This window comes from Neolamprologus multifasciatus, chromosome 15 (assembly GCF_963576455.1).
Source record: "Neolamprologus multifasciatus chromosome 15, fNeoMul1.2, whole genome shotgun sequence".
In the NCBI taxonomy this organism is placed as follows: domain Eukaryota; kingdom Metazoa; phylum Chordata; class Actinopteri; order Cichliformes; family Cichlidae; genus Neolamprologus; species Neolamprologus multifasciatus.
Genome location: NC_140453.1, coordinates 13,256,666 through 13,283,412, shown reverse-complemented (window position 1 = coordinate 13,283,412; position 26,747 = coordinate 13,256,666). Strand labels below are relative to the sequence as shown.

Below are 26,747 nucleotides of genomic sequence, written 5' to 3'. Positions count from 1 at the left end.
GACCTCTGCATGTAGCAGATACAATGCTTCCATTTTCATAGAGTCAATCTAAAATATGAGTGCACAATGTAAAGTATTGTTAATTTTTCTTTCCTTAGAGGAAAATTTTGTTCAGTTTGAGGCAATAACTGAGAAAAGTACAGGAAGTTCAACAGGAGTTTCCCCCGCAGGCTTAAAAACGTTAATCAATCAGCTCTTCCGACCTTAAAAGAAAAAAACAAAACAGCTTTAGGCACCGATCCGCCCCCATCATCATTCTGTCACTCACCCCATCCGAGCGCAAAACCCTGCATCCCTCACTCACCCACCATCCTGAAACACATGTATACCGACTTTTAACCATCACTGCTTTTCCCACAGTTCCAGTCTATCATCTTTTCACTCTCTTCTCCTTGTGTCTGTTAAACCCTGATCCTCGAGGCCCGCGATCCTTATCAGGGACCAGACTTCCGTTCAGTCAAGTGTGACGTCTGGAAGTCAGCAAGTCCAGGTGCGATGAGGTCTTGGAATAAGTGTGAGTCTATCTCCCCGTCCCTCAACACCCGCAGGACAGACGTTTATACATGAATCTAATCGGATTAGATGAGATTATAACACCAGCATGTAACAGCTTCTGTGTGAAAAAGCGACACTTTTCTACACGCACAAAAAAAATGACAACGATAAACTTAACAAATACAAGGACACACTGCAGTATGAGCTTGCACCTACTCAAAGGGACATGTGCAGCCAATTATCTTTAATGGCTTTGAGCAAACTGAGCTGGAAATACTTCGGTATGACATCAGGTATGCACAATGGAAGATGAACAGTTGTTCAACTCCACCACTCCCTGTTCCTCTTTGCTTATTGTGCATGCAGGACATCTATCATGTTGATGTCACCTTACTCTCGTTTAGCTACCTTGGGACAAAGCTGACGAGAAACAGCACAGGAATCGATAAGTGAGAGGAACAAATAATTTCCTTTTGCAGATAGTCAGACCCAGATTGGCAGCTCTATGTGTGATTTACACCTGGCTGCAGGTTAATGGGGTCTCTGTCGTTGATCCCTCTCCTTTTTACTCATCCGACCTTCTCTTCCTCTTGATGTCAGCTTCTTTAGTCTCGTTTTTCCACTTTTTTTCCCCTGGCCTCTTCTAAGACACTCTTTCCATCTGTCATCTCGCTCTCGAAAAGAGAAAATGCGCTCCCCCAGCCTATTAAACAGGTCTCTCTCCCTCTTTAGCTCCCTCTCTCATCTTCACTTTTTTCTCACACACACCCACATACCATCCCTGATGCTGGCAAGCACCGGCCCATCCAGCCTGTTGCGTCCTCACCTCTCGGTTTTGTTGAGCGATCAATCACATGATTTGATGGCTCTTATTACAGGCCTTCCTTTCCGGGTCAGGAGGCAAGAATCTTTATAGCAACAGATACGGGCAACTCCAAAGCCACACATCCTCGCAAAGAGGAAGACAGCCTCGCACAGGTGTGATTTATCACCATTTTTCCTTCTTGTGAGAGGTCAAACAGCCCCCCCCCCCCCCCCCCCCCCCCCCATCTTGTAGTGAAAAACATTTAGCACTGATGGCTAATGAATGATGGTTTTAGTGTGCATTAGTTTGGAATGAAAACAAAAACCCAAATGTTCATTTTACTCATGAGCAAAGTAACTGGATATCTGCCCCAACACTCTTTCAAATATTTGTTCATTTACTGTATTACGAGTCATAAAAGACACAAAGACTGATATTTGGAAATTCATTGACTTTGGATGCTCTACATTCTCTGTTTCTTAAAAGGGTTTCAAATGTAAATGAGTTTTGAACTTACTTCCAAGGCAAATGAAGCGGATGTTAATTGTGCAATCATGCATAAACACACTTGTAAGGTAAAATATTACCTCTTAGCTACCAAATAACTGTAAACACCATCCCACACTTACAGTACAGTGTACCATTTGTCATCTGCATGTCAGATAAAGAGGCATATCACCTCATCCTATTCACCAGAGCCATAACAGTCACATCGGCCAGACAGCACAGGTAAGGCACTGTTTGAGAATGCAACCCACAATGCAGGCCCATTCAGCTCCTGGATACGGTGGTAGCAGGCATGTGACAGATTTATGCTGCAGCACTAACAGAGCATCTCTGATTTGCATTGCACTATTAGTATCGTGAGCGACGCCTGTGTCTGTGCCAGCAAATATCCGTCATAGAGCCCCCGTATACAGCGCTAAATCCAACCTCAAGGATTTTACCAGCATTTTAACAACCTGGCCACCTCTCCTCACAGCTATTATCACTGGATTCCTGTGGGCTAGTTTAAAGGACTGTTTTCTTAGAGTTACTTTGCTTTTGAGTTCTGAACAATGAACTTGGCATTTGGGACATCTGCACAGTTGTTTGGTCAGTATATAGTATGACATAGTCTAATGTATACATGTGGGTGCTTTGGAGTGCATGCCATTCTCTATGTAAAGGAAGTTAATGATGTGGAGACATAACTCATCACAATGTTGAAGCTTTCAGGTCTTCACTGGTTAAAAATCACACGGCACCTATTTTTTGCTCCCGCCTAAGTGACAGTGTGACCCTTAAACGCTGACCTTTACACAGGGTGACCTCCACAGCCTGTTAATGGAAACAGGAAGGTATTAGGGGTGGGGAAGAGCGCAAAGGAGTTCAAGGGGTCCTAAGGGTCAAGCCCAAAATGATGCATTCGAGCTGGACAGCACTGATGAAGGGCAGTGCGTTTCCCTTCAGACAATACTGCCTCAGTTATTGGTGTATAATTTAGCCAATTGATTACCCCACTAATTGTTGCCATAATGAGCTGGTGTGGATAGCTGGCTGTTAGTCAGCGTGTTTGCAATCGTATTTTCATGCCTGAATGACTCTTAGTGAAACATCACAGGTGTGTTTTCTGCAGCACCAGTACAGCGCAGTCATGTTTCCTGCGCGTGTTTATAAAGGCATCTGTCACCAACATGCCAGGACTTAAAATAAAAAAGAAAACAATGACACGCTATCATGTTACATCTAAGATTATTATAATACTGATATATGCAGTAAACATTTTTTTAATGATGAATTCTTTTTTGATGAGTTTAACATTTTGTGACAGTGTTTTGAGGGAGATGACTGAAGGGGACTGAATAGTTTCCTGCAGATAAAACTTTTTGTTTCCTATTTTACACCACTGTTCATAGCAGGCAACAAAAAGTGGTTTTAGTTTTTGGTTTTAAGTTTTTATCCTTGTTTTCTGTACTTTTTAACCACACATCCAGTTGTAGCATTTTTTTGTTTTGTTTTTTGGGTTGTTTTGTCTTTTCTTTAACCTTTATAGGCCTCATTTCAGGATGATTGGTTATTTTACTGCATAATGAATTAAAGTCACCAATGTCAGACTCTAAATAACGAAAACATTTTGCTGAGCAGTTGTACAGCATAACATGTACAATAATCAAAATTTAATGTCCCCACTTGAGGACACAGGTCTTTAGGTCTTCGGGTCTTCAAGAATTATTTTATATTAACATTTCTTTTTTTGTATATATATATAATAAACAGCCACAGAAAAAGCAGATGATCCTAAAATCTGAAAAACTGTAAAAATTTAATGGTATATTTATTATAAGAAATTGCACTGTTAAAGCTGTGGAATGATTATTTGATGAATCCATTAATCAATCAACAGATAATTCATACATTTTCATACAGTAGGAAATAAGCCAAATATGTTCTGGTTCAAGCAACAAATGTCCAGATGTAAAGATGTCACTTCACTATTTAGTAATTAAAACTGATCTTAGTCACACTCTTCTTTGACCCCAAAATGCTATGGACATAACATTGAATAACTTTAGTCTTTTCAGTGGTTTGTCATAAAAGGAAATAGAAGAAAAATTCCTACTCTCAGGGAGTAGTTCATGTGGCTCTTTGTCAGTCAATAATTTTTATTCACATAATCTGGAAACTTAGTTTATGCCCTGTTTTTGTGGTTGGTCTTACAGCTCATAAATGAAAGGAGTGCTTTCTATCCTGCAGCATCCTGGGGAGAAGCTCATCACAGGGGTCAGTGAGCCTCCAGGGCTTCTTGTGCTCTGATGGGTACATACAGAACCAGAGGGCAGCCAAGGCATATACTGGGGTCAGATCAGAGCATATCAGACAACACAGATGATATCAGTGCGGGTTAGCACGAGAGAGGCAGACCAATTATGTGTATGTGTATGCATGTGTGTGTTGATAGACTAGGTCAGTGAACATGTCAACATCAATAGTAGGGGGCTGTACATAGTTCACTGGTTCGCCCCGAGGGATCTAGGGGGCTGGCAGGAAAAGGTCTCATTTTGACTTTTACAAACAGGTTTTTAATCACTGTGATCTATGAGGTTTGTTTTAAAAAAATCTCTCTGTGGTTTGTTTAAAGTCATACAAAACATATCTTGAAAGATTATATATATTTTGACAAAGTGTGAGAGGGTAGTCTGCACAGTGTCAAGTCACATCTCATCTGCGACTGTGGCCCTCTTTGTCTGCTTTTCAGCTTGTCTGAGCTCCTGAAGGGGACAGGAATGCCGTCTCATTTCGAGATTTCCTGCTGATAAATCCAGGTGAGTGACAGGGATGACACAGCCTTATCCCAGTATTACTAGAGTCTCCTGGAATTCTGGCTCCATCAAAGAACCGGTAACATCCCAGGCTGAAGTTTCACTCTTTGCTTATCCCTACACGTAGCTTCCAACATACATAAATTCAACTATTTCCATCCCATGTGTGCCTTCAAGAACATGTAAGGAAAATCAGAACTACCCTGGGCCTGCACTTAAGTTTTTCAGAGTTGAAACAGAAGAAAGCTTGTTTTGCTGTCTTGCTCTCACAAGCATTGAAACATATAGTAAGCAATAACTAAATTTCAATGAGATTTAATGATACGCAGTTTTGTTTATTCATATATTTTGTTTACTTATACTCTTTTGTAAAGCGTCCTTGTGTTTCTTGAAAGGCCCTATACAAATCTAAGTTATTATCACTATTATTATTATTATTATTATTATTATTATTATTATAGTAGAACATGCTCAGTTATTCAGACATAGGTATTACTGATGAAACTGGTATGATACATACAAAAAATGAAGTATCCTAGTAACAAAAGGTCCAAAGAAAACCGGAGTTCACATGTCACGAGTCATGCTTTTGTCATCCATTTCAGGCCCGTTTTCTCTTCTTTTTACCTCTCTGTTGTGCTATGCAGTTTGAGAAAAACAGAAATTTGAATTTAACTTATTACCTTGCCAAATAATAAAAAAGTGGACTCTCATTCCTGAGCCTGGCAGGAAGAGAATGGAATTAAGTCAACAACATGAACTTCATCTAAAAACCACAATACATTTTTTGCACTTTCTTTCATGCTTAGTGAGGCATATAACTCTGTTTTTATTTGCTTATTTTGTTTTATAAGCTGTATGTTAGAGACTCTGTGTATTTATTGGTAGTAGTTGGATTCCTATGTTTTATTATCATGTATGATTGAAATTAATAAACTTATTCTTACCAAATACCGTATTTTTTGGACCATAAGGCGCATCGGATTATAAGGGGCATTAAGCGAAACAAAACAGTCAGATAAGTCAAACTTTACTCAAACTTTAGCTCATTGTTTTTGTTTCCTCCACTTCCCTAACTTTGATTTATTACTGTTGAACTCTCTCGCAGCTGCTCTATTCCCATGTTGTTGCAGTATATTACTATATGACTAACCTCGTATTGTGGATGGATTATCTCAGTTGTTCTCCTAACTGAAGTTTGGTCCGTTTACAGCATCCTGTCATGCAATTGGATTTGTCCCTAACATTTGGGAACCCTCACGTTAGCTTTTATTGAGTGGAAAAAAGTTAGCGTTCATCCTCCAGCTTCAGTGTGTTTGTTATGCTAACATAGCTGTGTTGCTAGCGATCGCGTAGCCGTCATTATATACCAGCTAGTCCAACTTCAGTAACCCTACAAAAGTCACTGCTGTTTAGTCTTCTGTCTTCATTTATGTTGGAAGTGATAGCAGAGCTGTACGTTTTAATTTTTTCAGAAATCTCTCAGTCAGAACATGCTATATCATGTTTAGGTGAAAACTAGCGAGCTAACTTCCTGCTAACTTCTAACTCTGTTAAATTGAATAAATCCTGTTTTCATGGATGCCTGGATGTTAAACTTAATTGTTACACCTGGTAGAGCAACAACACTCATCATTTTATCAAAGATGAAAGAATTTGGACAGTTTTTAACTCTCGGTGATCCCCCAGTGTTCGTTTGACTTTGGGACCTGAAGCAGATGGAGTTTTGGACCCAGATTACTCCGCAAGGCTCCTAACTACGATAGCCGTAATCCATCAATCGGTGTGGCTTCTTAGCTTACCAAAGTTGTACTAAAACATTTTTTGACAGATTTCTGAGCACCTGTACCACATAAAATTGGCTCGAGGTCAGTAAGCACAACCAGAATTGATACATAAGGTGCATCGGATTAAAAGGCGCACTGACGATTTTTAAGAAAATTAAAGGATTTTAAGTGCGCCTTATAGTGCGGAAAATACGGTAAGCTTGAAACATAACATGACATAACTTTAAAGGGGCAGTTCTCTTATATAATTTTCCTCTTGATCATAGCTCTAATTGTCCCGATAGTTTTGAAACAAATAATGAATACATTTTGAAAATATCACATCTAGATTTATACGACTGCTCTTGGATATGCTGGAACTAAATGGCACTTGCCTTGTGGACTTTAAAGCACAGATTTTTTTTTAAAACTCCGGAGCAAAATAAATCACACCTGTGCAGAAAGGCTCAGGCTGATTATATGAAATTAGGTAAAACTGTAATTTTAGTTGCGCATTTCTTTTTTTTTTTTTAAATGTATTTTCCATTTGTCTCACAGTGCCATTTAGTTGCATTATTTTCAAGGGAATGGAGGTTTATCCTTCCAGGTGATAGCAAAAAAAATCTACATGGAGAAACAGCACATAGGGGAAAAAAAGAGAAATTAGAGTTTAGGTTAAACTCTCCCTTTAAAGAATACCTGAAAAAAATTCTTAACCAGCATTTAAATTTTTAATCTGCAGGAATTTACTGCATTCTAAACATTTTTAAAAGTCATTAAATAATTTACAATACTGTTTAACAGTCTTAGCCACCCCTAATTTCCTCATAAAAGAAAATGGGAACTATATTGCACAATTGATTGAAACTTGTGACATAAAGGAACTCTCTTAGGCAACCTTTCTTGCAATTTCTCTAAGTACTCTTCAGGAGTAGTCCTGCAGGCTTCTTGAAGGACATTCCAAAGCTCTTCTTTGGATGTTGTCTGCCTTTTGTTCCAGGACAAAGTCTTCACAATCTTTTGCGCATGGCTGTGGACTTACTGTGGAAGACCTGTTGTCACTGATTTTTCGATCCAGTTCTTGTGTAGTTTGGCATACCTCAGCCTTTTCTACCTGTTTTCCTTCCTTAAGAATGACTTCTTGACACTGAGACAATTTCTGATGAGGCTTCAGTGAACACAACCCTTCAGCTAAAGGGTTAGATGCATCTCTATAGACAAGTGGCTAAATATACAATTTAAAATCCAAATTTAAAGCTAAGTTTTATGTTATGTGTAGACACAAATAGTGGCTCATGCCTTAAATTGGGTGCTTTTTTTAATGCTCGAATAAGTCATAAGTAGCTTAAGAAACAAAACATATTCCTGTAAAAATGTACAATGAAAAAATGCCAAAAGACCTTCAGAAAGCCTGGAGAACTATTGTTCAAGACCACTTTAAAAAGTTACAAGAATGTCTGGCTCCTTAGAAGAAAACTAAAAAGAAATAAGAGCTGGCTCAGTACTTTAGCACATATAGTTAGAATATATGTCTTTTAGACCCCATTCCTACAAAACTGCTCAAAGAAGTCCTGCCATTAATTAATTCTTCGATCTTAAATACGATCAGCCTATCTCTAATAATCGGCTATGTACCACAGGCCTTCAAGCTGGCTGTAGTTAAACCTTTACTCAAAAAGCCATCTCTAGACCCAGCAGTCTTAGCTAATTATAGGCCAATCTCCAACCTTCCTTTCATATCAAAAATCCTTGAAAGAGTAGTTGTCAAACAGATAACAGATCATCTGCAGAGGAATGATTTATTTGAAGAGTTTCAGTCAGGTTTCAGAGCTCATCACAGCACAGAAACAGCTTTAGTGAAGGTTACAAATGATCTTCTTATGGCCTCTGACAGTGGACTCATGTCTGTGCTTGTCCTGCTAGACCTTAGTGCAGCGTTCGATACTGTCGACCATAATATCCTATTAGAGCGATTAGAGCACGCTGTAGGTATTACAGGTACTGCACTGCAGTGGTTTGTATCATATCTATCTAATAGACTCCAATTTGTACATGTAAATGGAGAGTCCTCTTCACACACTGAGGTTAATTATGGAGTTCCACAGGGTTCAGTGCTAGGACCAATTCTGTTTACATTATACATGCTTCCCTTAGGCAGCATCATTAGAAGACATAGCATAAATTTTCACTGCTATGCAGATGACACCCAGCTCTATCTATCCATGAAGCCAGATAACACACACCAATTAGTTAAACTGCAGGAATGTCTTAAAGACATAAAGACCTGGATGGCCGCTAACTTTCTGCTTCTTAATTCAGATAAAACTGAGGTTATTGTACTCGGCCTTGAAAATCTTAGAAATATGGTATCTAACCAGATTCTTACTCTGGATGGCATTACCTTGGCCTCCAGTAACGCTGTGAGGAACCTTGGAGTCATTTTTGACCAGGATATGTCCTTCAACGCACATATTAAACAAATATGTATGACTGCGTTCTTCCATTTGCGCAACATCTGTAAAATTAGAATTATCCTGTCTCAAAGTAATGCTGAAAAACTACACTGTAAAAAAAAAAACGTTGCGAAAACTTAAAAACTCAAGGCAACCCACTGCATTTATGTTTTTAGGTTCTGATGGATAACTTATAATTTCAAGTTTAGGAGCAAAGTTGCTTCAACTAATGTTTTTGTGTTTACAAAATTAATAATTGTTCTTTTTCTTAACTCATATTTTATTGTTTTGGCAACGTATTTCCTAAAGTTTACACAAGGTATTAGTTTTAGTTTTGACAACGTATTTTGTAAAGTTTACACAAGGTATTAGTTTTAGTTTTGGCAACGTATTTCCTAAAGTTTACACAACATTTTTTTGTTTGTTTTGCCAATCGATTTCCTAAAGTTTAGAAAAAGTATCTTTTATAGTTTCCATGAGGTGCTCCCTGTTGTACCAATGAATGTTTACAGAGTTGACTTTCAAATAACTTTGTGTTCAAACACAACTGCACCACTGACAATGTTGACTTTTGAGATCAGCCATTTTTAACATACTGACAACATTCAGCCACAAATAAAGTCCTTCCAAAAACACAAAAAAGTCAAATTTTTGTAACAAATGTTACTCATTCAACTTAAAGGTGTGGTATTGTCAGGCAGAATATCAAACCTATCTTGATATAGTCACTAACAAACAGATTCAAAACATCAGATGGCAGGATGTGAACAACTTCTATCTGGTTTCCATACAGCAAACAACTTTCAAACAAATTTTTCCACCACTTGTCTTTTAATAGTAATGGTATCAACACAAATTTCAGTATTGCGCCACATTTGTTATAAAACTAGTACAAATGTACCTAAAACCAGATTATAAAAAAATGTTTAAAACAGTTCAAGTTAGAATAAACACTTTCAACATTTTTTAAAAACTTGTTATACATGAAATCTGCAGTCAGTCATGCAAGCTACATTAAGTAAAGTTAGAACAGAAGAGATTGATTCAGAACTTTCTGCACCTTACCGTTTTCTTAAAGCCAGAAATTAACCTTTTTCAGAGCAACTTACCACAAAACCCAAAAACTGTAAATCAAAACAAATTGCTGCATTCTGTTTGACACAAGTTGCATTTGAGTTTAACATGTTGTCAAATAGGTTAGACTTTGGTTAAGAGCTTGCTTTTGAAGCTTCTAACCCTCTGGGAACAGGTAGATGTCAACTCCATAAAAATGTGTTGCACAGCTTCAAATGTGTACTTGAGTTCTTTGGGAAACTCCATGTTGAGCCCATAAAGTAGGCCAAACAGGTAGGCAAAGGCAGTGGGAAGGTCTGGCAGATCATCAAGAATAATGTCCTCTTCCAAAACAATGGCAGTGTTGACCACTGTGGACTGCAAGTTGGGTCCCACGTAGTCCTCCAGAACAGTGAGGATGCCCACCGTAACACCTCGGGTTGCCCTCTCAACTGGATCTGTATCCTATGCAAAATAAAAAAAAAAAAACAGTACATACAAGTCTCTGAAAACCAAAACTGAAGATTGAGTAGATTTGCATGCTCACCAGACATGTTAAGAAGAGTTTGGTCTCGTCGTCGCGAACAAATATCGGTAACCCTTCCAAACTGATGGTTCGTCGATGCTGGACTATGTTTGAGACCTAAAACAAGGAAATCAAATAAGACTCAGTCTCATTTATAAACCTACCATTTTGTTTTTAAAACACAGTAAGTGTTGTTGCTAAAAATACAGCCTTAAGAAATAAGATATTCCAGATAATTGCTCATGGTTTTGTCAGGGTTTTTTAAGTAATTTTGATGTGCAACAAATGTAGCACACTTATTACAACATTTATAACAAAGTGCCATGAGTGGGATGAGAATTGAACTGTCTGTCATGACCTGCCATCTGCCAAACACACAGCGCTGCTTGTTAGCTTATAATCCTATTCAGGACACACTTTTTGAAATTTTTTTTACATCAATTTAGTAAATATTTAATAAAGTATCTTTTGTTACAGTGGGAACTTTAGGTTCCTCATAAACCAGACACAAATACATTTTATATATTACCTGTTCATCAAACTTCTGCAACAGGGAATCCATGTCATTGCGGAAAGCAGCTTTTCTAATTCGATACAGCTTAATCAGCCGAAGTGAGTAAGTGTCGAGGGCAGTCATGAAGGTAACCATAAGATCCTTGGTGGTAATGCGTGAGAATTCCGCACAAATCTACAAAGCAACAAAAAAAAAAATATAGAAGAAAACTTTTAAAAGGTACATTATATAAAAATCACATTGTTTTCAAATTTGGTTAAACAGCTTAATTTCAAAACATTTAGTTAGTCTCGGTTGATCTATTGGTCAGGCCTTGATTGGATTTAGTGGTGGTACAAATTATAACTGACGCATTTAAAAAAAAAAAAAAAGAAGAAAAATCTGATCGGCAGATTTTACAGTAAGTCTATAGAATACCTAATCAAATGTTGATAAGACAAAATAATGGTTTCAATTGTTACAGGATGCATTGCAGAAAATAAATAAATAGTATTTTAAATTCAATGCAAAAATTTTATTAATTTTATAGTTATGTAAGAATGAAGTAAGAATAACATCCTGTGGTCAAATTTGGATACTTTCATAACATGCAAGTGACTTTCTCAATCCTGTTCTGTGAGTTTCATGGCTGTTGCCTGCTAAGGGTCACCACCAAAAGATTTTAGATGCCCAGTGAAGACAACTCATTGCAGTGACCGTGGTTCAGGGGGTTGGGAAGCTCATCTGTAACCGGAAGGATGCTGGTTCTATCCCCCAGCTCTCTCTGTCCTGGTCGTTGTGTCCTTGGGCAAGACCCTTTACCCTACCGCTTACTGGTGTTGGCCAGAGGGGCCAATGGCGCGATATGGCAGCGTCGCTTCTGTCAGTCTGCCCCAGGGCAGCTGTGGCTACAACTGTGGTTTCCCTGCACCGATGTGTTAATGTGAGAGTGAGTGAGTAGTGGAATTGTAAAGCGCTTTGGGTGCCCAGAGAAGAGGAAAATAAAAGCAATCCGTTATTATACACAGTAAGTTGACAAGTAAATAGATTTCACTTCAATAGAGTTGTTGGTAATACCAAAATTAGCTTCATATTTTTAGAGCCAACTATTTTTTTATATTTTACCATTAGCATTGTTAGCTCAACGGTAGCCTTCAACCTTTTCTACAAGATATTGGAGTGATACAAACAGATGCTTCTCAAGGGCACAAGAAATGGAGCTCACGTTCATTTACTCACCCAGACAAGTTTCAAGGCATTTGGAGTTGTTCAGAAGAAATTTTAAAGGTCCTATATCATGTAAAAATCAACTTTTTGGAGCTTTTAAACACATTTTAAAGTGGTTTCCTTAAATTAAAAACCCTCCAGAGTGGTTTTTGGCTTAATTCAGGCATTTCTTAGTTGTCTCAGTGAATCCTTTCCCCATAACCGTGGCTCAGCTCTCTCCTGCAAAACGACTAACTCGTAACATTGGGATTAAAATTTCTTTCTAACAACTCCAAATGCCTTGAAATTTGTCTGGGTGAATAAATCAACGTTTTCCATTCTAGAAATAAGACCACACTGAAAAAAAACAAACAAAAAAAACGGAAGTTTTCCTTTAAATATTTAAGAGATTATCTTACCTGTTCTTTCAAGAAGAGAGCTGGCCATCTGAGCTGCATTTCCTTGACCAAGGGCTGCATCTCCACAACTTCTTTCCTCCTGAGAGAGAATGTGATGTCCATCTTTTGGGTGATGAGTGCCATGTTCTTATCCCTCTTCTTCATTTCATCTTCCAAAATGCATCTTTCATTTTCAAGAGACTCATCATTGTAGTTTTCTGGGACATCAGGGATAAAGTTGACTTCACCTCGCTTTGGTTTCTTTAAGGAAAATCTATTTGAGCCACTGTCATCTTCTTCCCCTTTTCTTTTTCGATTGACTGCAACTTCACTACATCCAGCTTGACTTAGCTTGGAACGGTAGTTGCCAAGCTTGAACTTAATGCTTGTTGCCCAACCATCATATCCTGTGCCACTGCCAGGCTCTTTGAGGCAGGGATGTTTGGAAACTAGCTCCTGTGCAACAGATGTTATTTCATTCTTGTCAGGGTAGGCTTTGATTGCAAACATTTCTTGTGCCAGCTTGTCTAGAATTTCCATCTTGATGTCTCTTGTTACACTTAAATTTGCCCCTGCTTTCTCATATACCTCATTGCCCTTGCAAAGTTTTAACGCTACATCATAGGAAAAGGTTGGGATAGGAAATGGATTTGGCCACTGTGAAGTGCTACGCATGTAGGTCTGGGTGGATGAGGATGGGCTGAAAGAAGATGCTGAACTCACACTGGCTGTATCAATAGATGAGATAGCGCTATGATCAGATGGAGTCTGTGGTGGCGAGGCTGATGCATTTTCCTCCCAAATGAGGTGCAACACTGCCCGTCCAGCAGGTAGCTCATTAATATCCATCAGGTTGCAAAGTGCGTTCCCAAAATCTGGGTCTTCATATTGTATTGCAAAGTCACCTTCAAGTCCAAGCTTTGCTTGTAGTTCATCTTGAAGCTGCTTCACAGATTCTGGAACAGTGGACAGTTGGATTTTTCTGATAAGTTTTGGACTGACGTGGACTTGCAGTAACAGTGCCTGTGAAGACAAACCAAAAAAAAAGGGCGCAAGTCTAAATAATTAACGAATTCAAAGTAATCAACTGAAAACTATTTAAGAATAATACATACCATCACTTTCAATGCAGGAGGCACGTAACAGGTGTCACCATCAGTTGTCCAGCTACGCAGTATTCAGCTAAAGGGTGGTAATCATTCAAATCTTCTGGGTCAAGTATTTCCAGATCTTTGTAGCTGCTGTCAAGCTGATATGATCTGTAATGTTCCATAAACCAAGAGGAGAGCTTTGTAGCAACAAATGACACTTTCCCAGAGTCAGTTATTTATTGCAGTTATTTTATGAATTTTTCGAGATGTTCCTAAAGGGTTGCATATTTCAAAGTCGTCAAAATACAAAGCTAAACTAATGCAAGTATCTTGCAATCCTAAAAGCTTGTTGTTTTTGAAATACTGCCCATCTCTAAATGATCTGTAACCTTCACTAATTTCTTTATCAAATGCTAACTTTTCAAAGAAACTTTTCTCTTTCAATAAGTTCTCCAAGACCTGGTTTACTGAGACATAAACAAATGTATTTCTAGTTCTCGCTTTGTAGGTGTACTCTTTAGGCTCAATTACATGAAAATTATTCTTGAAATAAATAGTTCTCTTGTAATCAGTAGATAATGCACCTTTTGGTTCTGTTGAGATAATTAATGGGTTGGTTTTGAAAAGTGCATCATTTATATTTTTAATTACATTATCATCTGCCTCAATGTTCTGTTCAGCAAGCACCTCTTTGATTCTTTGAAATGAAAATTTTAAAATGTCACTAATTTCCTCAATAATTCCCCGCAAAGCACTTTTAGAAACATGTAACAATATTTGCATGCATAGAAAAAGTCTAGCTATTTTATGTTCAAGACATTGGTAATCTACAAACTCATTGTCCTCTTTATCACTTGCTGCTACACCTGAACCACTTGATAATGTCTCTGTATCTTTTGAGTTTTTGTGCTTTCTGCTTGTGTGTGACGTAAGGGTTGATAAATTGTTGGTAACATAGTCACATTTTTGGAAAGGACAGGATACAGTCTGATGGTTTTTTAAGTGCCTTAAAATATGTGAAATAAATGTATGCTGTGAACAGTTCTTTAAATTCACAAAAATCACAAAAAAAATGTTGAGATCTCCTGCCTTTTCTTAGCCCTGTTGTGTGATCTGCTGAGGTGAGACTTCAATGCCCCTCGTGTCCTAAACGAACAGACGCAGTCACTGTAAACACAGGGCAAATGAAATCCTCTTCTATGTTGTAGCTGGTGATGTCTTAAGAGTACTTCTTGGCTTGAACAGACAAAAGAGCAGAACTGGCACTGCATACAAAAACTATAATGAGAAGAGAGGAGAGGACAGTGTCAACAATTCAAAAGAAACCTGAATTAATCTCAAATTACCAAAGTTACATTACCTGATTACGTGTTTGGGGGCAGGGGGAGGCACTCCTGTTCTGATTCCTCTCCTTACCAACTCTTCGTCAGTCCCTCACAAATCAGGACAAGGAGTGGTCTGGAGTTGGCTTTTAATTCTCTAAATAAATAAAAATAGCAGTTAGTTTTAAAATAAAGTACCAGCTTCCTGACATTACTTAAGAATTTTTTTCTCCTGTCCTAATTGTTTTCACTAAAGTGAGCTGATTCTGCCTTGTAAAATAGTGTAAAACAAATAATTTACAAGATATACATTACGTTAAATGTTTAATTAATTAAATGTTTAATTTATTATTAACAAATTGTATTCTACATGGAATATGTCTGTGAAGGTTCTCAGTCATCCAGGTCATCGTAGTCAAAGGAGCTTGCAAAGAAAAGCGTCTGGACTTCTTAGTCCTGGACCTTAGAACTGAAGAAGCTTCTCGGATGAGAGGTGAAACGTCTTCAAGTAACTTAAAGAAGTCCAGACGCTTTTCTTTGCAAGCTCCTTTGACTACATGGAATGCACCAACAGTGTACTGGGATGTATTATGTATGCCAAGGATACTTTTGTGTGATTGGTTTTACAACTTAGAATGACAAATATTTGGATAAAACTCCTGAAGCATCTGTTTAAATTATCAGTGCATTTATTAATGATGCTCCATAAATAAACCAAAACAATGTTTTGTGCATAACAAAAAGCTCACAATTGTGCAGTCAAAATGTAAACTAAAAGATGCTGAGCATAATAACAAAGACAGATTTCGCAGCTGCTCTGTTTCCAAGTTCTACTGCGTGACTGACAGCCTGAAGTTTGAAATCCTCTTTGTCACCGTGTCTCTTACAGGTGGCATTTATAGTCCTTATACACATAATACGGTAATATTACGTTGAAGCAGAGTAGTATCACTCTGCCAGGCTCCTCGGTAGCCGTAATAATCCAACAATCAATCAAGCAGTGCAGCTTTATAGCTTAGGAAAGTTGTACCAAAACATTTTTGACTGATTTTTTTAAGCTGTGTACCACATAAAATTGGTTCGCGGTCAGTAAGCACAACCAGAATTCATACATAAGGCGCACTGTCGATTTTTGAGAAAATCGAAATGATTTTAGGCCGTGCGTCAAGGCGTTAGCCCGGTTAGCTCGTTAGAGCTGCCCAGCTCCACGCACGCGGTAATCCGCAGCAACTAGTTAACGGAGATTTGCCCCGTTAATGCAGTTATGGCATTAACTTTACGCTGACAGCACTAAAATAGTAACCTTCAAATGTTTTCTTTTTACCGACCAGCTCCTCTTTGATAGCTGCCGTGTCCATCTTGTTGCCTGCAGGTGAAGCGATGGGGGAGGGGGAGTTGTGTCAGTGAAGGAGAGAGCCGAGGCGGAGTAACGTTGAGTAGAGACAAAAGTGGACGAAAGAGAGGCAAACTTGCGGCTCCACAAGTATAATTATATTGTAACATAGACTATATCGATATAAACGATATTGTTACATCTCATATCTCGTATAAAAATATATCAATATATTTAGAAACTCGATATGTCGCCGGTCCTAATCACTTGTTCATCAGTTTTGTTCCAGCTTCATTACTGGATGCATAGTTCTAATGCAAAGTTATTTTTAACTAGCAACGGGGGGGGGGGGGGGGGGGGGGGGGGGTTGCCGCCGTTGCTCATGAGCGAGACAGCCTATTTTGTTTCGTTGGGGGGTATGGCGGCCACAGACTGCACTTCATGAAATACACATAGGGGGTGTCGCGGAGGCTTGTCAGATATGAGCGCGCCTCTTTAGTAGCGATGTTTGTTGGATTTTCATTGTTTTGTGACATGGCACGTAGTTTGTGACATGGAATCTTAAATGATATAGTAAACACATACCCGTAACCCACAAGGCTTCTTAGCCTAGAAAGTAATGCTATGCTAAGTTTCAGAAAAATACAAAGAACGTCAGTTGTGATATTTCTAAAAGACAAATTGAGACTGTTCAAACATATACTGTCTGATATAATAAAAGAAACATTACTTGCCTTTAGAAAGTTGAGATGACCGATCTATCCAGCTCCTGGTATAAAAAGCCTCACGTTCTCATTAAGGCAGACGGCCAGGTGGCTTTCAGTCCTTGCAAAAGCGCAAAGTAGACCCCATAGTATCCAAAAATATGAGATGCGCATGCGTGCTCAGGCACAGAAAGGCGCCAACAGCTTCAACTTATGTAAAACTTGAATTCATTCATTTTGCCAGCAATAAATTTCATCTGAGACCAACTTTTGCTCCAAAACGTTAAAGGATTAGTTGAAACCCTTAATGTATTTGAGTTTATGGGGCAACTCAACTTTTATTGTTGAATTGTGAAAGAAATAACTGTAAGCTCAACAATTGCAAGTTTGATTTTTTACAGTGTAGTTCATGCATTTATTACTTCCAGGCTGGACTACTGCAATTCATTATTATCAGGATGTCCAAAAAACTCGCTAAAAAGCCTTCAGCTAATCCAAAATGCTGCAGCAAGAGTACTGACAGGGACTAGAAAGAGAGAGCAAATTTCTCCTGTTTTGGCTTCCCTTCATTGGCTTCCTGTTAAATCCAGAATTGAATTCAAAATCCTGCTCCTCACATACAAGGTCTGAAATAATCAGGCCCCATCTTATCTTAATGACCTTGTAGTACCATATCACCCTTCGCTCTCGCACTGCAGGCCTACTTGTTGTTCCTAGAGTATTTAAAGGTAGAATGGGAGGCAGAGCCTTCAGTTTTCAGGCCCCTCTTCTGTGGAACCAGCTTCCAGTTTGGATTTGGGAGACAGACACTATCTCTACTTTCAAGATTAGGCTTAAAACTTTCCTTTTTGCTAAAGCATATAGTTGGGGCTGGACCAGGTGACCCTGAATCCTCCCTTAGTTATGCTGCAATAGATGTAGGCTGCCGGGGGATTCCCATGATGCATTGAGTTTTTCCTTTCCAGTCACCTTTCTCACTCACTATGTGTTAATAGACCTCTCTGCATTGAATCATATCTGTTATTAACGTCTGTCTCTCTTCCACAGCATGTCTTTATCCTGTCTTCCTTCTCTCACCCCAACCGGTCGCAGCAGATGGCCGCCCCTCCCTGAGCCTGGTTCTGCCGGAGGTTTCTTCCTGTTAAAAGGGAGTTTTTCCTTCCCACTGTCGCCAAAGTGCTTGCTCATAGGGGGTCATATGATTGTTGGGTTTTTCTCTGTATCTATGAAGCGCCTTGTGGCGACTTTTGTTGTGATTTGGCGCTATATAAATAAAATTGAATTGAATTGAATTGAATTTTTTTTTTCTGCACCAGGCAGTTTGATAAACAGATCCATTTAACTTGAATACATTTTCCCCTAACAATTTACACTGCATCAAATTTATACAGAAATCCATTATTACCTCTACAGCAATGATTTCCAAGAAAATGACCCCGCCATGTGCTTTTGCACTTTGTTCTCATTGAATAAAATGTTGCCACTTAAAGCTTTAGATATATGTAATAATCCAGCCTGCTTGTGCTCTCCCTTGTAACTGTGGAGACAGATGCAATCTGGCTCTTGTCATTATGTGCATCCACAGCTTTCAAAGAGATGGATAGAGTTTGTGTGTGCGTGTTTTGTGTAAATATGTGTATTTATCCATATGTTCAAATTGGGGGCTGTAACCACACACGTCCTCGGGTTAGGAAGTGCTAAATTCTCCACTTCCTGTATGTCTGGGTCCGTCTCCACAGCTGTGGTCAGACATAGAGCAGGCCAGCACTGAAGTGCATGGCTCTCCTGAAAGGCCATGTAATAATGGTTTATTCTCTCCTGAGCTTAACCCTAACCCCCTCTCCTCCTTCTATACCTCTCACACAAATACATTTCTTCCCTCCACTACCTCTCTATTAGTCTTTCCTCTTTAAGGCACTCCTGCCACCTATAGAAAAGCGGCCATACCTTTGCACACAGGTTGAGTGCCCCACTGACCTCCAAGACTAATGAAAAAAACTCTTACATTCTTCCCCATCCTCACAACACCCCATTACTTATAGAAAAGTCTTCTACCTCACCCTCCTCTTGCCCTCTTGTCTTCCTCCTCCTCCTCTTCGTCTTTACTACCCGCCCTCCTTCTTCAGTAGCCCTCCCGCTGCGATGCGGTTGGCTCCTTTGATCTGGCCCAGCGCTCTAATTAGAAGGAAGTGAAGTGTAGGCCAGTGAGGTCACCATTACCCACGACCCCTCTCATCGACCACTCCAAATGTCGTTAGGGAGCGAGACGTTCTCACGGCGTTGACCCGCTGGCTGCAATGGCGGGGGATCTGGATCGCGTTAGGGACCCCCGTAAAAATCAGGCACAATTTACATCTAATTTGAGCTGTTGCAGAGGTCAGTGTGCGGCGTCTCGTTAGTGTCCAACTGGGGAGGGCACAGGGGGGAACCATATTACTACCGAACCAAACTAGTACCAACACTAAGCCATCTTGACTGGCTAAGGTTAGAAGTTCATCATAAACAAAACTACTGGGCTTAAAAGTTTAGTATAAATGCAAGAGTACTGAAAATTAAACTTTCAGATTTGTCACGAAAAGCCAGGATTGGGCCTTCGACATTTGAGGTTTTTTTTTTTGAGGGGCACCAGTTGTGACATAGCTGCAGGATTTATCTTAAAAGCAACAACTTGGATTTAAAGTTTGAGGTTTGTCATAAAAGCAAAGATTGGCATTAGTTTGTGGTTAAGAGTGATGAAACATGTATGACTACTGCTTTTGATCATGCCCGTAAAGTAGCGGGAGCTTACCGTGTGTGTTGAAGGATAATGTGTCATTACTTGAGGGATGTGAGTCACCAGAACAGACCGGCGCACACATAAACTAACAGATTTAAGGAAAAAATGAACGCTAATCACACTCTGACTCTGCTTGTTAAGGGTATTTCCGCTTGCTCACTCAAACTCCCAGGGCGATTAAATCTCACAAAGTCTGTCGAATCCCGGCAGTACCACGTCTAAAATAAAGAGACATTGGCAAGCAGCGCTACATCCATAGCTGCACGCAAACACATAACCTTCATGCATGCACATAACAATACACACATGCATGGAAAGGCAGACCGTTACCCTCATCTACCTGGCCAGGAACCAAGCATTTGTGTACACATGATCACCTATAGACCTATAGCTTCTCACAAGGGAACCAAAGAGGAGGGGGAGGGCTTTTAAGGTAACACATCAAAGCTAGAGGGATATTTTACTTTGGATAGGGTAAGAACACATCAAACGACACGGTCCCACCTCCCACCGCCCTCTTCCCTGTCGCCCACTCTGCATTGTGTTGTACTAAAATTAAGGGGGTTGGGCAAGAAATCCATATATCTGACAAAGAAAATGCATGCTCCCTGACACTTCAAAGACACTGTCAGGGTGGGAAGGCAATGATTTAATACGCAATGAAAATTTACACCGTGGGTACGTCTTCCATTGCACTCGACCCTCAATTGGGGCGATATTACCAAATTGATGGGTGTGTTTCTGCATTCTGTGCTTGCCCAAGGTTGAAAGGGATGATCAGGTGTGTGTGCGGGTGTGTTCATCTAGTAAAAGAGAAACATATTATTTATAGTTTGCTTTATAAGTAAGAAGGCAACTCTTGTAATTATCGTGTCAGAGATTTTCTCGTACAAACTGGGAGGAGGAGGGGAAGGGGAGAAAGAAAGTATGTGTCTAGGTGTACTGTCTGTGTACAGTGTTCAGTCTGGCTGTCATCCAGGGAGTTGATTTAGGTGGATTATGTTAATCCATACGCGCTCTGTCTGTCTCAAGATGATCTTTGAGCCGACTTAGGTCTAGAGTGGGGCCACCCTCATCTGAGAGCGGAAGTCCCCTAAAACTGCAGAACACCAGAGCCTAGGAGCTCTGTGAGAGGAGAGACGAGACTTAGACATTTGGTTTTGTCCAAAATATGCCTAACAGCAACCCAAAAAAACTCATGACCAATGAACATAGAATGACCCATTTTATGTTCCTATGATCTGCAACAAAAAAAACACACAACACACAAAAAAGTTCAAAAACATTACTAATTTTCTGGCAACTAGAATTGATACAGATATAGACTAGGACAAAACCTTGGATAAAACAATAAACTGTTGCTATTTTTTTTAACAACCCTACTTACTTCACTCCAGCTTCCTTTACCGTGGAACACAAACACATGGAATACGCCTTTAAGTGGGAACAAACAAATTCATTGGGATATTTTTTTGGAAGTCAGTTTGGAACAAGAGTACATCTACCCCTTGAAATAGAGCAGAATGGAAAATTTCCGAAAGAGGTGGCAGTACCCCGACGGAAAGAAAACTTGGGACTGTAGAGTAATTGTTCAACTTCCATGTACACAAACCTTTGATAGACAGGTTCACTCTTCCAGTGATGGTTGCCAAGGTTCTCTTGAGCAGGGCAAGAAGTTCAGCTTGCGTCTAAATGTTTTAGATGTGTTGCGTGAGACTTATGTGGGTAAATTCCCATCACCAAATCCCCTGCCTTAACAGTTTTTCCTTGAACATAGCCTAGCTCCGCTGCGCCTGCTTTCTGCATGAATAGAATTATTATCCCTGCCAGATAAAAGAGCGGAGTCCTCTGGAGCTAATGCCTGAGCTGCTGTTTGATCCTGATAAAAACACCCAAGCTAGATAACAAATGCATTCGCGCTCTCTCTATGAGCAGCAGGAAGTTATTCATTCATTCTTATAATCAGACCAATAGCACCACTCCCTGCTTCTCCTTTTCTTTGATATGTGCAGTAAAACTGATAGTTAAAGAGAAGAGAAATAACAAATAAAGACTTACATACTGTGGATGATTCATATCCTCACACCAAAGTTGCATTGCTGATTATATTATTATATATAATTAATTATATAATATATATATACTTTAATACTGCATGTGTTAGAATCTTTTGACTATTTCTCTCTGACAGATCATATTTAAGATCTGTACCTGTCAATCAGTACAATTAAACTAAAAGAAACTGGTTATTTCCATGTATTTCATTATTCAATAATTACATATCTAATTATTGATATCTATAAATATACATGCACAAATATTATTTTAATAAAATACACGGACGGGCTGTCTTTAGAGATATAACTAACAATCATTAAAACAGCATGCCTGGGTGATCTAGAGAGGGCTATTTATTTAATATTGTTATATATTCACACAAAGACTTAATTTTATTTTTGCGTTTGTGTTCAAATTAGTAAATGTAAATGTTCTATTACTCTTGTTGTTTTAATATTTAGGCCTGTGCATGCATGTGTTCTGTTTATCTGTGTTGTTGAATCCTTTTTTTTTCTGACCCAGATAAGATCCTGGGCCTCTGTGATCTGAACTTTGACCCTCACCTGTTGCCTAAAGGCGGCTGTCGCCTAACAGAGGTGAAGCCAACAATCACTTCTGCAACCATGTGGGAGACCCTTTTGCACTCACTCTCGCACCCTTACACACAAACACACACACACACACACCTTTTCACCTCTGCACGGACACGACTGAACACCTGATACTGTTGAGCAAGCCGTTTACTTGCTTTTCATCTCATCACCTGCTCTACTTCCTCTTTTCATTTTCTTTCTCTTTTGCGCTTTCACTTTTTTTTGGACTCAACAGTCTTAAGGAGCCACAGAGAAAAATCCTTGCATGTTGTAGTAGTTTTTAGAAGATATAAATGCAAAGGGAGAATTTTTTGAAGCACATCTCTAATCTCGGTCTTTCTCTCTCTCTCACCTGACTCTCTCTCACACACACACACACACACACACACACACACACACATTCATAGAAGGACACCTACGTACTGCTGCAAAGATCAAACACTTCTTATTGTATCATAAAACTTATCGCACCTTTGCAAGATGAGGCCAATTGACATTTCCCAATTACAGAGAAACACTCCCATTCAAACATCCGCTCTTAAGTACACAAGTAAACACTGGTACAGAGAAATCCACAAGGAGAGAGACAAAGGGAAAGACTGCAAACATGACTGCAAGTATCATGTACTGCTAAATTTAAACCTAAGCTCTAAGTGGGTCTCAGGTTTTTGAGTCTATCATAGCTTTATGTCAAGCACAAAGTGCTCAGCTAGCACACATTTCCACACACACACACAGTCCATTTGTGTGTTAATGATTAGAAGGGGAGCCATTTGCCGGTGATGGGAATGTGGGCAGTGGTTTCCTAAGTGGTGCTATCTGTGTCACAGGGCCAAGGCTGCTAAGTCTCTATCTGTGAGCATGACACTGGTTTGCTTCACATGGAAAAGATGCTAACAAGGAAACCTCTATTTGGCCTTCAAGCACTGTTGCATATGTTGATCTGAACTTAACTCTAAATCACTATAAGCCACCTGAAGAGTTGTATCAGATAAAAAAGTGAAAGCAAAAGTAATCGCCAGCTTTATTTATTTGATAGATTAAAAGATCTTCACATGAATATTTACCTTATTGTGTGAAAATTACTTCATTAATATTAGATTATTAATTTAAAAAAAAAAAACTTTCACTCACCCTTCATATCGAAAGAATATTAAACAAGAAGGTTCTCATGCTAAGGTTGTTTTTCATATCCTACATGTTGTCCACAAGACGTCCAGCACTCGTACTCCAATTTGAATGACATCCAAATAAAACAACTCACCTGACATTCAGGTGGGGTTAGGATCAAGCACTGTCACTGCTGTCCCTCTCTCCTAACCTCCGTCCGTACATGTTGACAAGAATTGGAGCCAAAAATTTCAGATTAAATATCATCTGTTTGATCTGTTGTCACAGATTGTTTTTTTTATTCAGTATACCTCAGCCTTTTCTCTATGCTTCCCTTCCTTAAGAGTGTCTTTTTAATCTTAAAAAAAGTGATTACATGATTACTATTTTTTAGGCCCGACGTATCAATGATTTTCATACATTTTTATTTTTTCTACAGTGTCAGATTTTTTTTTTTTTTTTTTTACAAAAACTGTAAAAGAATGAAAGATAAGAAAATGCCATCTTCCTACAAATGGCTGTAAAAGTATTATATAGTCATATTTCTTTCCACTTTAAACAACACAGTCTTTTAAAACTACTTAAGCCTGAAATATAAATATCAAATATTATTTATAGCTTTGGGATTTTAACCCTTTAAAGAAGAGGGACTCCAGCTGAGGTGGAGCAGAGGCTGACATTGGCTGAAAAAGACTGTGGTCTCTGCATGTAAGGTTTCCACATGGTGCTGCCAGCTCTTCTCTTTCTGTCCAGGCAAAAGTCACACTGCCCTTGCTGATGAGAGGGGCTTGCAGCAGCACCCTGCAAATTGGAATCTATTATGTTTTTGACCTGTAAACACCGTCTAAAATGAGCATCCTTACATAAATCAGCAGTTCCTCTGTGTCCACATAAGTCACTGAGTCTTTACCATGCAGGTTTGTCATGGCCACAATTTGCTGCAGGATTTCATCCATCAGCAGCAGTGCATAGATGGTGGGATGTTGTGTAGGTCCCGGGATCAAACCTCTGGTTGCTATACAGAGCAAAGCATTGCAGTCTTTGTGAGATTAAGATTATTTCCTACCAAACTGTGTTATCTTTAAAAATTTTCTAATCTTTTTCAACTAAAGAAAATGGAACAAATAAAGTGTCATTATAAACAGGCAGCTAGTTACAAAATAACTAAAGATAAAAAATTTAAATTGTCTCTTTCCTAAATTGAATGTTATGAGTAGACGAAATACTTGAACATCTCTTGAGTTAGATTCCTTTTTATGCTTGAATAATTCATAGTGTTTAGAGGCTTTAACAAACCAACAAAAAACACAAATTCCCGTGAAAATGGTCTGATACAAGAACTGGACTGTAAAAGAGTGAAAAAGCAGCTGATGTCCAATATAATATATGAAATATCTCAAGCTCAAAACCATTTTTAAAAATTACACGAACGTCTGGCAAAACATAAAGAAGTGAGGGGTGGGTCAGGCTTTTGCACAGTATTGTAGCTCAAAAGTGAAACCGTTTACTAAATAGCAGATACTGTTTGATGTTTTGTCATCTCCTGGGCTGTGGTTTTTAAGTAGAAAAGAGAGCTGCCAGGGATGAAAGTATGCGTCTGCCTGCAAGCATATTTGTGCATATTCGCAACCATGTGAGTGACGGCTGTGTCGAGGCCGAGTGACAGGGACTCGTGTGAGTGGTGAATCGTAGTGACAGTGCATTGGGGAGAAGGAGCAGGACGGTTCCTGTGCAATGGTGACCTCTGACCTCCTGTGTCAGAACTGAGGCATCCCTAAACAATAGCATGAAGAGACCGAAAGGCCAAAACGAAGATTAAAAAAAATAGCTTGAAGTCTTCTCTGGCTTCCCTGATCCAGCTGCCGAGCTATATTGTTCTGTCCATCTCCGACACTAATGCTGCCCTAATGAGCCTCCCTATAATGCTGACTTAACCACGGGGATGTGCTCCAAGGTGTAAGGTGACAGGGTTAATAGGAAGGAGGGGGAAAGACTTTGGGGAGCATAAGGAAGACAGAATGAAGTATTAGAAGAACACACAGCTACAGGTGTGTAGAGCAGCGTGATCTTTGATGTGTGCATCAGGGCTGAGGTTCAAGTGCATTTTAGCATTTTGAATATCTAGGAATTCTTTATTAAAACTACATTTGCATTTATAAATCTAAGATTATAAAAAATATTAAGGATTTCAAATGATTATACTCTCACTCTACTCGTCATTACAAAGGTGTACTGTGCTTTACACACATTAAAGCACAGTGCATCATCGTTAGGTATTATAGTATAGTCTACACTATACTATAGTAGAATAGTATAGGCATTTGTAATATAGTAGTTTAAGTAATTACTTCAGTGAGTATGATAGGGTTTGTGTAACATAATAACTGGATGAAATAGACAGCTTACTTAGTGTGTGAAGACTTCTCTCTAAACAATTGTGGTCCAACTCAAGCTGAATCGCTCTAACAAGCAACTATCGAATTCATAAACACAGACAGATTAACCAACACGTTGCAATCAGCGCTACCTGTGTGTGTCGTGTCTCTTTGCTTGCTCAGTTGGTTGCCAGCTTGTTTTATTCTGGTTATATTAAAAAAAATAAAGGAAGGTTGCCAAGCGCCTATATCTTTGGAAGTTGAACGGCCATCCTGCAGCAATTATGCCACTAGTTATGGAATTTCAGGCCTTTAAAGTTCTGGCTGGATAAGCAGTTAATCGGAATTTCTTTTTGACCAGTTTATAGTTAATAGTTAATTCCCATATTATCACAAACAAGCTATAACTGACCCCATTCAGGCACAAACTGATGCAGACAGATAGCAGACTGAATCCATCCTACTGGGTTTTTTTTTTTTTTTATCATCTTGATGCACCAAAGTCGCTCTAAAGTCGGCAGCTGATTGCGAGTAGTTGCAGACCTGTTCCAAATCTTCAAGGCAACCATTTCAAAGACATTGAGATCACAAGTTTATTGCACACTATTGTGCTAAGAGATCTCCAACAAGTGTTTTCCCCTAGTGTGACTGTAGAATAATGCTAATAGCTTTACAATACATTATTCACTACTATCACACCTAAACCTTTAGTGGGTCAAGTTTCACTGTCAGTAATGTGGGTGCCATGCGCCCCAGTAGAAGAACAATGCACACTTTAAAAGAGCATAAAATTGTGCCATTAATATTAAATATTGAGAATGTAATCATATTGTAAGTCTCAGACAGTGGAATACTCTTATAACATTAGTGAGTTGATTTCCCCCCCCC

The 26,747-nt window shown here is 39.1% G+C and overlaps 1 protein-coding gene across 2 annotated transcripts; it reads right to left on the bottom strand.

Moving 5' to 3' along the window:
- Window positions 1–9,185: 9,185 nt before the first annotated feature.
- Window positions 9,186–17,101, bottom strand: LOC146501733 (uncharacterized). 2 transcript variants are annotated; one of them, XM_085133507.1, is made up of 7 exons: window positions 16,978–17,101; window positions 14,678–15,067; window positions 13,613–13,756; window positions 12,519–13,520; window positions 10,930–11,088; window positions 10,422–10,517; window positions 9,186–10,339 (listed from the first exon to the last, which is right to left on the bottom strand). In XM_085133507.1, the coding sequence occupies exons 3-7, from the start codon at window positions 13,613–13,615 to the stop codon at window positions 10,019–10,021; spliced, it is 1,581 nt and encodes a 526-aa protein (XP_084989633.1). In that variant the 5' UTR covers window positions 13,616–13,756; window positions 14,678–15,067; window positions 16,978–17,101; the 3' UTR covers window positions 9,186–10,018. The 2 variants fall into 2 exon arrangements, with proteins under 2 accessions (XP_084989633.1, XP_084989634.1); XM_085133508.1 differs by having other exon boundaries at window positions 16,239–17,097.
- Window positions 17,102–26,747: the final 9,646 nt, after the last annotated feature.